Here is a 12,519-nt window from a genome sequence, read left to right as displayed (position 1 = left end):
GTTTATTATACAGTGGCACATTTACAATAGTAGCATGTGGCATTATACTGTACACTGAGCCTCTGCTGATACATCCTCAGCAGAATCAGGAAAAACAGGAGGAACAAGGAGACAACACTGAACATGTGGGACAATGCATTTATTAAACTACAGTTCATAAAACACCTTGGGATGTGACCATGAATGTCATCATATCCTCCCCAGAGGGTGGTACACGGGGACATATGACGTAGCATAAATTAAAGACATTAAAACATGCAGTCAGTGTGAGATTTCAGTGTAACAGAGCTATGCATAACCATCTCACTTTAAAAAAAAAAAAAAAAAAAAGTTCCAAGTCCATGTCTCTGCACCTCACATACCTATGGCAGGTGTACACTAGTTCGGTGGGTGTAAATATTTAGTCTTTGGAAATGATGCTGACTCCCAAAGCTTAATAACTCAACAATAAAACTGAAAACAGAATAATACACGCTGGGACAATACTGAATTCCATACCAAAACTTTCGAATAAACAGAAAATGTTCCACCTTTTCCCATCTCCGTGTGTGCTGTACAGATGGCCAAATAAACCCCCACCGGATACATGTACCATTCAGCTATTATTGAACAGCACCATAAGATTAAACACAAATTTGTGTCTACATAGTATTTCTGTAATCCAGGTTAGCAGCTGTAAAACAGCAGTGAATGGACCTTCTGTGCTGTGAAGATGCATCAGTGGTGTAAGAGGAATACAATAAATATTCAATTAATGATAATTGAAAGTAAATAAGATATTTGATTTCATAGACTAGTCTTTTTCCTCATATAAAATAAAACAAATGTGGTTTATTCTAAAATTTCAAATATATCTTTAGTCTAATAGTAAATAAAACAGGTGATGATAACTGTCAAAAGTTCACTGATTTCAGCTTCCTCTCCTCCTTCTCAGTAAGGGGCTGCTGGGAGAGGATCTTGTCATGTAGACGGTGGTGTTTGCCTATGCCCAGCTTCGGCAGGCCTCGGTTCAGCCCCTCCAGCAGCACACATGACTTGCACAGTGCCTGGCTGGAGATGTAGCCACAGCGGTTACACGTCCCCTGCACAGGCATCTTCACCCCCTCCCGCACAGACAAGTTCTCACCGGAGTGGATGATATCGATGATTGAGCTGGGCCTCACACTCTCCAGGTCCTTTAAAAAGGTTCTCGCATAGCCACGATAAGCATTGGGAGAGTAGATACATTCAGTGGAAAAGTAGTCTAACTTCTTAAAGTAAGCATACAGAACAATCTCTTTCTCATACGCATATTTGAGGGGCTTGCAGCGCGGCACGACTCCTTCGCCCTCGCTGGCTGTGGAGATGGCAGTGCAGCGACGCAGACGAGCTATGTCCCCTCGCAAGACGTTCATCAAAACCGTTTCAGCCACGTCGTCAGCATTGTGACCTGTACAAAAAAGAAAAGAAAAAAAATCCAGGTATTGAAACAAATTCTATCAAAATATGTATTCTTTGATATTAAGACTAAGGCTGCTATCACATTTCAAGGGCAAAAACCTTAAATTTATATTTTAATAATGTTATTTGGATCTGAAGTTACCAGTACATATCTTGTCCACTTTCAGCATGATGGCTCCTCTGTCTAGCGCCTGCCTTCTGAACACTCCACAGAAGGTGCAGTTATTTTTCAGTCCCACCTGCTTCACTATAGCGTCCATAGTCCAGCCATACAGCTCCTCATAAGACACAATCTTCAGTGGCAGCTCATACTGCTGCTGATTCCTCTTTACGGTCTCCAACGAGTCATCTCGGTAACCAGTGATTCCCTCATCCACTGATAGAAGCATAAGTTCAAGGCCATAGTTGTATCGCTCATTTAGGAGCTTCATTACATGTGCGAGCACTGTAGAGTCCTTCCCTCCTGAGGCAGCGATTCCTACTGTTTCCCCAGTTTTAAACAGCTTTGCTGCCACAATCGTCTGATGCACCTCCTCCTCAAAGGCCCAGAAGAAGCATTCCTTACACAACGAGTGACCTGTTTTTGGACGTTTCAGCACGGCTCGTTTCTCAGTACAGCTGCTGCACAGGACAGGCATCTTGACTGTTGGAGAAAGTTTGTTGAATTATCTTAAAAAATATCTTAACAAATGTTCCCAAATATTTTCATGTCAAAGTCCTATGAACAAATGAACACCAACCTACAAACCTCCATCTTTTTGTTACAGACGTTTTAGTACGGCTGACACACTGCGTTTACTGTAGATGGCTAGATCAGCGTGTCAAAGTCTTTGATGATCATTGACTGAGGTACTGAATCCCATCCTTTCACTATGCTCCCACTTAATATAAGTGATTTTGCAGTATTCATTTTCTAAAGTACCTCTGGAGTACCTTCATCTAGAACTCCAAAAATTCTCCATTGTTTAATAATACTGTCTGTGCTTTGGGAAAGCTCCTATCAGAAAAATCCATTATTTTTTCTAAAGAAAAGAGCATCACGCAAAACACTACACATCTGGCAATTGGACTACACGGTGATTCATTACAGGCAAACACTCCGATTCAGTACTACATAGTGATTCGACCAGGTTTCGGTTATACCGTATGATAAGCTGGAGAAGTGACAAAATTCGGTATATTCAATGCTCTTAAGTTACATACTGAATTAACTTGATTTTTTTAATATTCTGTTAACCGATGCTACTGTCCTACAATGCGCTGCACAACTAAAATGGAGGGCTATTTGCATCTGGACATTTCGGCTAACTCACCTACTACAACACACAGTCATCAAGAAGGAGGTAAGTAACCTATACAAAGCCACAGTAATATTAGCGTACAACTCTGTGTTTAAGGCACACCGAATTCAAGAGTTGAAAATGGCTCATAAAAAGTCTTTAATCGTTGCATAGCAGTAATGTACTTTGGATTATACGCACGGCTCTTTCAACTGCCAGTTTTGAAGGTGAAACTTAGCTAGTTAGGTTAGATGTTAGGATCTTTGTTCAAGAATCCAATAACAAAAACATGATATAAACGACAACTAAAACATTTCATAATACTGTTTGAAATGACTTAATATGAGTAAAGCACCAGGAATGGCAGTTAATTATCAGGTTTAGTCGCATGATAAAAAGTCCAATGGTGCCAAACTCAAAATCACCAGACGGTCAGCATTGAACGTGTTTCCAGGTCTCGCTAGCCAAGTTAAGCTAATAGTCAGATTTATGTTAGATAGCGTTTCATACCAAAGTTTCCGATGAACCGAGGTCTGAATTGAGAATGTGGGGAGGAAACACACCAGGAAATGTACTCGTAAAATATAACTTTTCCTACTTAAACAACGTAACTTTTACACGACTGAGTTATGTAGCATGTTTTTTCATCATGTGTTGTCAGCTCTACCTCACCGGAAAACAGAATGTGACGGCAGTCGTAAGGCTCTGCAGCACAACCTGTCGGTCGGAGTTGGACAATGCACATGAAACTGTACTACTCAGTCCTGAAATGCTTATATGGTACCTTCATAGACCATTTAAATAATTCAAGATTTCTGACATAACTTTAAATCCATTTGTGATGTCCCTTTAAGGTGTTGGTGAGAAGTCTGGCACAGATTTTAATCAGAGGTAAATCACACAACCAAGTCAAATGTGAGCAATAAGGATTTATTAATTTGCTTCAAAGAATGTCACTACTGCAACAGCTGCAATTGATATCAAAATGCTGTATGCTGTAAATGAAGGACAAAGGGGTTGCTGCTGGAGGGGAGTAAGGCAGCTGAGGTCAGGGTTCATGACAGGAAAGAGTCAGAAGCTTAGTTGACGGGGTGAAAAGCACCCCTCTGATGCCACTGCATGTCTCTGATGCGCCTCACTGACTGGATCTGAGGAATCTGGGCTCCGAACTCAGTGTTGTCCTTATACTCTCCCTTTTCAAACAGGTACTGATAGCCTCTGTAGCCAGGATACTGATAGCCCACCCAACTGGAGAACCAGGAGCACAGAGAGGGAAAACGGATAAGAGACAGTTAGAGGAGTGATAGGACAGTGATAAGAGTATCGTACAACATTTGCTTGCAAGATGGACTCACGTGCCACTCTGAACCCGGACAGAGGAGACCTTCTCCTGGTAGCCGTGTGCGTGAAAGCTTGGGACATCGTCATCTATGATTTCTATCTTCTTCCCTGCAAAGCTGGGGTTTTCGTAAAGCACAATCTTGTGCTCCTGGCTGTCCTGAAAAAGCAACAAAACAGTCCAATGGGTGATTTGTTAAGCCACTTATGGGATGACTAATGGGGGGTGGGGGGAATGATATCAAAGTCTAATGTCTTACCACTTTAATCGGGCGGAATGCAACAATGGTGTCACTACGCCTGCTGTTGGTCCAGGAATCCCAGCGAGGATACTCCCCCTTCTCAAACACATACTGTTCCCCCTTACAGTTGGCCTGCTCATATCCCACCCATCTGAGAGGACACAGGAGAAAGAAATGGAGAGTTGTGGTTGATGCAGGGGCAAATCAGGAGAAATTTCAGAGCTAGATAAATGTGTGTAGCACGCATCCATTTGTTTTTCTGTCCTTTTTTCTCCATGTCATCCCCCTACTTGTTCAAGAGCCAGTCCCTCTCTCTCCGACTGTTATAAAATCATTTTCTAGCTTTCTGTCTGTCTCTGAACCACACTCACGGTCCACACAGCACCAGTATGGAGCCCACTTTCTCCACGCCTGCTTCCTGGAGGTTGTTACAGGGGCCAGTCAGCTCATGGCAGCGTCCCTGGAAGTTTTCCTGCTCATAGATAACCAGCTGTGTACCAATGGGGGAAAAAAGAGCAGAATATGTGTTTTTAAAACACTGTGAGCGTTGTTGGGCTACTGGTCTCAAATTCAAGCAGTCTGCTAATCAGATGTTTGGAAGATACAAAGATCCAAATGGGAAGGAAGGAGGACGTTGTAAATTATGATTGAGTTGGTCTCTACTTGTCTGCTGAATTTCCTCTCACCTTAAATGCACTGGTGCCTGGCTGCTGCTGCTTGGATGCAGGGTTCTGGTGGTCTGTGGCCATAGTGAATGGATCGGCAAGGACGAAACTGAAAATAAACACAGTCAAAGTCATAATTTTATTGTTTCTGATAAATATCTATGGATTTCCACATGATTGAAAAAAATTTATATATTCAAATCTAAAACATGAGCAGGTCAAACTGCTGTTAATCTCTCTTTTATAGATTATGTTTTCTGTTATTTTTTAAAATTTCTAAGTCCCTATTCCTGTACTTCCACAATAAATTCACAGCCTTCTGAACATAGAATTACTGAAATGCAGCATGGGATACAGTTTTTAGACATTGAATCTAAAACCTAGAAAAGAGGATAACAAATACTGATTAAAAAAAAAGATAGACGTAAACTTAACAACATACAGCACAACGGCTGTAAACCTCTTACCAGTACCTGTCTGTGCCAGTGTGTTTGTGATGGCACGATGAGCTCAATATATATGGGACACCCAGGGGTGGAAACTCTGCCAACAGTACCCACAGTGTCCAAGCTGGCCTGCAGATCGGCCTGCCATAGGCCCAGCAGACTGAAATGAGGGGTCACCATGTAGCCCCCCCCCCCCTCTCCTCCACCCTGGGGTGTCACACACCCACAAAGTTATTTCATTAGTTGTCAGTTTTGTCCAGCCAGTCATTGTTCCATATCCACATGATTCAGCACAAACAGTGCCAAGAGTCCCACACCTACAATGAGAGGGGGAGAGAAAGAGAAGGATTGTAAGAGATAGGGTTTACTGTGCTGGAGAGATTCGGACTGAGCTGAATGACAGTCCAAATACTGCTGAATATTTCCACAAGTGTTGGTTTGTTTAGTATTTCATTTCTAGAAAAGAGTAGCATTGTTCAATGTGAAAATCCATTGCCACTGCTTTTTGCAAAGATAAAAGAAAGCAGCTCCTAAGGTTGGATTTAAGTTAAACCCATTGGCCACACATGCCAACTTTGTCATGTTAGCAGTAAAAAGGATCAGTGACAATCCAGTTTACTTAATGTAAGCAGTATGGTAGTCGCGTACAGTAAGTACGTTTACTGAAGCACTGTGCCAAAGTGCAATTCTGAGGTACTTTTTCCATTTCCATTTTTATGTCACTTCTTCTCCACTACAGTTCAGAGGGAAATGTTGTAGTTTTTACTCCAATATATTTATCTGAGTTCTACTAAAGAGTGAATTCCTCTCAGATGGTTTGAATTAAATAACTGTTTGAGGCCCAACAAGGTAAAATTATCCAATATTTGACAAAAATGCAAAGTCCCAAAAATCAATATAAAATTCTGTGCAGCAGTTTTTTCTTCTTTTTCTTCTTATCTACCACATGAATAACCTCACAGCCCTCATTTTTATCTTGTGACTGTATGTAAAGTAGATACAACTATCCTCACCTTTACTACAACAGTAAAGTGCAGCTAAAATGCACGGATGCATCATTATTAACATTCTAATAATGTCATATATAATATATCAGTCGCTTTGGCCATTTTTCTGGAGAACAAGTACTTTTACTTTTTATACTATTAGTAAATTTTGCTCATACTTCTGTACTGTTACTCAAGTCGGATTTTGAATGAATGCTTGTAATGGAGTATGTTTACATTGTTATATTGTATACTTTTATGTAAGTAAAGGATATAATTACTTCTTCCGCTACTAAAAAATTGTATATTTCCTCATTTAATTAGGGTTAATGACCTGGCATCTGCTTGCAACAGTCTCCCAAGGGGACAGAAGTGAAAATATATTTGCTTCTACTGAAGCAAAAATATATATTGTAAATACTGACAAAGGTCACTAAGATAAGTGTGAAGTTAGGCAGTTAACTAAAAAGTATAACTTAAATACAACTGGGTCAAAATGGCCATTTGTCACCTGTGAGGACAGATAAAATAAGGTGGAGGTTTTAGATCTGAGGTTCTGAGGCGTGGCAGGATGGTCTATTTCAATGGAAAGGCAGGGGTGTGACGAGAGAAACTGCTTTTACTGAACTATAATATTCTGGGCCATTTTTCTTTGCTCGTACTTTAAGTAGTTTGTACTTTTAAGTAGTTTTTGTGATACTTTAAATGTTTACTCCACTGCATTTAATAAGGTTCTTTTTACTTCATTACATTTATATAGTAGAGTCACTTGTTGCTTCAGATGTAAAACATCAGGTCATAAAATATGATGTGTATTATGGTGTAATTACAGCAGCTACAACACTAAAACACTGGTTAAACTACACTTTTCTCCTGCTCAGATGCAAGAGCATTAATAAACAGAGCATTTATATTGGTATAATGGTCTCTCTTGCAGAAGAGATCTTAATCTCAGTGACACTGCCTGATGAAATTTACTGTGAATACTTCTATGCATTTTGAATGCCACCCTGCCCACCACCTGTATAGCTCCAGGGGCGCAGACTGTTTCTAAAAAAATATTTTTTTTTAAAAACAAACAAAAAAATCCTACAGAAAAAAACACCAATATAGCTTTCTGAGGAGTCACATAATACAACTGTATGTTGTGTTATGTTATGTCATTTTATATGAAGTCTTGTTGTTGGGGACCTCAAAGACCTGACTGATAATATAACAGTATGTATGTATTGATAGAGTATAATGAACTGAACTGAATATAAGGAAAGCAGTGGAATGTGCTTTTATGAGACAGATGGTCAGTTTGAGGCACAATCATGATTTTTATGAATTTTTGTGATCAAACACACATGCTGCTGAAAATTGGTGGCAAATATTTTGTTTGGATATCTTGTGTTTTTTTCACTTCATTACACATCATTTCAGTTAAAGAGACACAGGAAAGACTGTTTAAAAGAGCGCTGGTTAATTATCTGTTTTTCCTGAGATTACGGACAAATTTGTGATCAGTATCTGGTTTTGCATTGCACTCCTCATTACAGAGGTAAGAGACCAGAGTAGAACTGAGCTGTTTGTGACAGTGCCATCGACATTTGCTGATTCAAAACACAGTCCTTTTGTCCACGTCTGAATAGGGGGTTAGAGCTCATGTCAAAAAGGCTTTATGCTACAGTGAAAACTGCAGACTGGGCTTTAGGGCTGAAAGGTACACTACAGCCCCAAAATAGTTCAAAAGACAACCTGAGCATTATTAGAATGTGTTAGAAATCCAAATAATCTTTATGTAGTGTGGACTAACTTGACCCCAAACTGAAAGCCTCTCAGAGCGCTTTCCCCTCTGGACTCAGTATGATAGATATTAGGATGCTACAGATGTGTTCTCTTAAGGCTCACAGCTGGCAGACTGTTTTTTTTTTTTTTTTTTGGCACATATTCATTACTGACGTGTTAGATAATCTAAAGCACAGGGGAGCACTGCAGGACACAGAGGGAGACATAGTTTTGTATATGTGTGTGTGTCACTCTATTCTCTGTTTTTCATGTATTTATGCTCTAAAGAGAAAAGTATAGACACATTCATGGCTCTTAATCATGTTATGAGGGTATTCATTTTCTATTTCTGAATATTACGTCAATATTACAACAAAATAATAACTTACACGTGCACTTTAATGTCATCATAAAAATTAATCATGTGTGCATGTGGAATCTATTTGGATTATGCAATGTTGTCAGAAGGCTACTATTAAATTTACAAATACTATACTAATAATTGAGAGATGATTTGACTATAATAATTAACATAGTTTGCTCCTAATGTTAATCTGGTGACCATTCATCCTGGGGATCATTAACTATCAAATGGACAATGATGACTGTGGAAGGGAATGCAGTGCACTCTGTTTTAATAGCAAGCATACATACTGTGTGACATCATTTCCTTTGCTTTTAAGCAGATGCGTGTCCACATATTCGCTGAATAAGTCATGTGCTCCTAATGAGCTGTCTGACTAAACTGGGGAAACACAGGCTGTAGAAGTGGTGCGCATGCCTCGGAAATAAATTCAGTTCAAAACACATCTGCAGTTTATCTTAAGGAAAAATATCTGCCAAATGTAGGCTACACTATTTCCACATTGATGTCATCCCTGATAATGTTTTTTCCAAATTTTTACTATCTCAGTTAAAACCATTTCCACCTTGACTTACAAATAGAAAATCACCAAAAAACAGGGCCGACTCCAGGTCAAACAACTTTTATTTGCCACTGAAACATACATGGCACTCCTCACTGGGCACAAGCAGCGTTTGCCATGGTTAGGTTAAGGCAGAGGGCAGGCACTGTTGGCAGCGTGGGGGAGGCTGTGAGAGGGTTTGGGAGGCAGATAAGAATCCTGCTCAGCTGGCTCCAGCTGTTGCAGGAGGGGCAGGAGGTGCTGGGGCAGGGTCGGGGTCGGGGCCGGGGGCGGGGGCGGGGGCGGGGGCAGGAGCGGGAGCGGGATCGGGGTCAGGGACGGTGAAACAGCCCCTCTTGTGCCACTGCATGTCCCGCACACGTCGGACAGACTGGATCTGGGGCGCAGGGGCCTCCCAGTCGTTCCAATGCTTGAAATCTCCTCGCTCAAAGATAAACTGGCGTCCTCTGTAGCCTGGGTACATGTAGCCAACCCATCTGGAGGAAGGAAAAACAAACTGTGATAGTTGCCACTGGAAATACTAGACTGTAATAACTTATAAGCTTGGAGTCTGATAGGTTAAACAGAAAAAAACAAACAAGAGAAAGGTACGTAGTGAGGATCTTACGTTCCATTAAGAGCCTTGACACTTGCTACACGATCCTGAAAACCGTGGCCCCACAAACTGGGCACATCATCATCAACAATCTCCATCTTTCTACCGGTAAATTCAGGATTCTCATACAGGTGTAGCTTGTGTTCAGCACTGTCCTATTGAGGAGAAAAAAGAAAGATGGATGCCTCCATGTTCTTCAAATGTCTCCAGGTGAATCAATGATGTATGTTGTGTAGGGAAGTCTAAATAAAGTGTGCGAAAGTGATGCGTGGGCAGCTCATATTGGAAACCCTGCATATGTTTGTGTGTGGAGAAATTTGTAAGGTCTTTAATGCTTCAGTGTCTTTTTTGTATTGAAAGTCGTCACCCACCACTTTGAGTGGCCTTAGAGACAAGAGGGTGTAGCTGCTCTGACTGTTGGTCCAGGTGTCCCAGCGTGGATACTCGCCCTTCTCCAGAATAAACTGCTCCCCTGTGAACCCATGTCGATCATAACCCACCCAGCTGAGAGGGGAGAGGAGAACAAAGATGGTAATGTGGGATAGTTAGTTTAACTGACACCAATTCAAACATGACAAGGTTAAAAACATATTTCCTCATGTATGAAGGAAGATCAGTATTTCACAAGCTACACTAACTGAAAGATGCACTTTACTTACGGTCCTGACTCAACTATGACAGATCCAACCTTCTCCAGTCCCTTCTCTGTCACATCTTTACACTCTGCAGAAAACTCCGCTTTGCAACCCTGGAAGTTCTCAAACTCAAACAGCACCACCTGCATCACAGAGAGAAACCTGCATGTTACCAGGCAGCATGGCTCCAACACAGGTTCACCTCATTTCCCACTGGGGAAGTTTGAGATTAAGACCTGAAGTGGAGATATATATATATATCTATTGTCCACTAACAATTCATATGGTAATGATATGGTACAGACAGGGTAAAAGAAGGAAAGTAAAAGAATAGAGAATGGAAAAATGAGGAATCCCTCCCTGATCTGACCAGCTTTTCATGTCTGGACAGTACCTTATACGTGGCTCCAGCTCCACCCTGGCTCTTCCCAGCAGCCAACTGCTCCGGGGCACTCTGCTGCTCCGACATCCTCCTGATCCACTGCTCCTCCACTTTTTGGCAGCAGCACACACACAGACAAAGCACCATCCATCATACATGTACACACGGGCACAGATACGCACACAGGAGGAAAGCTCAATGTCACAGTTGAGGTTTACAACTTACCCTTGAATAGGAGGATTGTATTCATTTTGGCCTAAAGTAAATTAGCAATCATTTGCATAGTATTCTGTTAACATTATATCAACTGAATATGAAACTAATACAAAAGATTACAGCCTAATTTGAAGTATACACTCATCAGTCCTGTATCAGGTTCAGTTACACTCCATATTATCAAAATCCTGCAAACTAGGCTCTTCACTGATGCAGCACCATCTAACTCCATTGCACTGGAATTAATACACCACTGCTATGGATTCCTGTGTCCAGAATGAGGCTTTTACCTGGGTATGCCTGTTAGGAAGTGGTAGTGTCCCTCTTTGTCAGTGCCACTTGGTGTTTGGTGGGGTTGAGCCATTAGAGGGCAGGGACGGGGGGGTATTTATGGTTTATTTCTGGCCACAACAGCAGAAAAGGGGGAGCTGTTGATGCAGCAAGTCTGTCGCTCACATTGTGTCCGTAACGCTGCCTCTCAATAGGCAGCTGTGTTGGCACACACTCCCCTGCCCCTCCGCCTGGCTGCCAGTGAGCACTGTGTGCGGGCACAGGGAGAGAGAGCCAAGAGGATTCAGCAAACAGCCCCGCTCAGCACAAACAGGCACACAAACACACACACACACATGCAGGTTTGTGCTTCTATCTCTGTGAGGACCCTCATTGACATAATGCATTCCCTAGCCCCTTAACCTAACCTTAACCATCACAACTAAACGTCTAACACCAACCCCGACCCTGACCCCGACCTAAACCTGATTCTAACGTGAGCCCTGAGCCCTAAAACCAAGGCTTAAACCCAGAAGAGCCCTTTAAAGGTGTGTCAGAAAGTGAGGACCGGTCAAAATGTCCCCACTCCAGTGGTTTAAAACTCAAACTGGTCCTCATCCTGTTTAGCCATACAAGTACTTACAGAGTACATATAAGTAAATAAACGCCAAGGACTACACGCAACATCAACTGCACCAGACTTCATCACACCTTTCTCGCAAATTTGGGTTGATATCATCAGCAAGATCAGATACTTCCATTCACAGGTTTGATAAATAAACCAGAGGGACGTCTATTTTGAGCAATGAGATGGTGATTCGATAGAAATTATTTTCAGTCACACAAACCTTGATTAAGTGTTTACAAGAAGTGCAAACAACACTCACTGATAACGGAAAAGGAAGACTAAACAGAGGCTTCAGCTAAAGTCAAGTAAATTTTATTAAGAATTTATTCGCTTCAGGACACTGGCCAGTACAACACAGTGCAATATACATCTTTACTTTCAAATAAAAAAGGACAAAGAAGGACATAAAAATACACCCTCACATTTTATGACAAAGTAAAACGTCCATGTACATAGAAACCAGGAACAATCACTCCACAGACTCAGTCAACACATTCACTTGCATTGCATGAGCACTCAGCAACAATAGAGGAGACAAAACATGGCCAACACGGGGGGGCAGAGGTCAGTGCTGTAGTGCATCAAGTGACAAAGTGCTTTACAGAAGCGCAGAGCGAGTGAGTGGGTGGCAAACATGAGGGGGAGGGTTACAGTTAAGCTATTAGGCAGGTGCAAATTGTCAAATTTGTTTGGAGTTATA

The 12,519-nt window shown here is 41.5% G+C and overlaps 3 protein-coding genes across 5 annotated transcripts; all 3 read right to left on the bottom strand.

Moving 5' to 3' along the window:
• Positions 1–174: 174 nt before the first annotated feature.
• On the bottom strand, positions 175–3,455 carry ctu1 (cytosolic thiouridylase subunit 1 homolog (S. pombe)). 2 transcript variants are annotated; one of them, XM_040154298.1, is made up of 3 exons: positions 3,393–3,455; positions 1,583–2,083; positions 175–1,429 (listed from the first exon to the last, which is right to left on the bottom strand). In XM_040154298.1, exons 2-3 carry the CDS (start codon positions 2,076–2,078, stop codon positions 894–896), a joined length of 1,032 nt encoding a protein of 343 aa, XP_040010232.1. In that variant the 5' UTR covers positions 2,079–2,083; positions 3,393–3,455; the 3' UTR covers positions 175–893. The 2 variants fall into 2 exon arrangements, with proteins under 2 accessions (XP_040010232.1, XP_040010231.1); XM_040154297.1 differs by lacking the exon at positions 3,393–3,455 and adding an exon at positions 3,231–3,386.
• Positions 3,456–3,799: 344 nt separating this feature from the next.
• crybb2 (crystallin, beta B2) lies at positions 3,800–5,064 on the bottom strand. Its single transcript, XM_040155723.1, has 5 exons — positions 4,987–5,064; positions 4,672–4,790; positions 4,319–4,451; positions 4,076–4,218; positions 3,800–3,968 (listed from the first exon to the last, which is right to left on the bottom strand). Exons 1-5 carry the CDS (start codon positions 5,047–5,049, stop codon positions 3,800–3,802), a joined length of 627 nt encoding a protein of 208 aa, XP_040011657.1. The 5' UTR covers positions 5,050–5,064.
• A 4,231-nt stretch (positions 5,065–9,295) lies between these two features.
• Positions 9,296–11,264, bottom strand: LOC120805469 (beta-crystallin B3-like). Of its 2 annotated transcripts, XM_040155716.1 has the most exons (6): positions 11,212–11,264; positions 10,718–10,815; positions 10,348–10,466; positions 10,060–10,192; positions 9,701–9,843; positions 9,296–9,569 (listed from the first exon to the last, which is right to left on the bottom strand). In XM_040155716.1, exons 2-6 carry the CDS (start codon positions 10,790–10,792, stop codon positions 9,296–9,298), a joined length of 744 nt encoding a protein of 247 aa, XP_040011650.1. In that variant the 5' UTR covers positions 10,793–10,815; positions 11,212–11,264. The 2 variants fall into 2 exon arrangements, with proteins under 2 accessions (XP_040011650.1, XP_040011649.1); XM_040155715.1 differs by lacking the exon at positions 11,212–11,264 and having other exon boundaries at positions 10,718–10,824.
• Between the last annotated feature and the right edge of the window lie 1,255 nt (positions 11,265–12,519).

The sequence above is a fragment of the Xiphias gladius genome, chromosome 19, assembly GCF_016859285.1.
Source record: "Xiphias gladius isolate SHS-SW01 ecotype Sanya breed wild chromosome 19, ASM1685928v1, whole genome shotgun sequence".
Classification (NCBI taxonomy): Eukaryota; Metazoa; Chordata; class Actinopteri; order Istiophoriformes; family Xiphiidae; genus Xiphias; species Xiphias gladius.
This window is presented reverse-complemented; position numbering and strand designations above follow the sequence as displayed.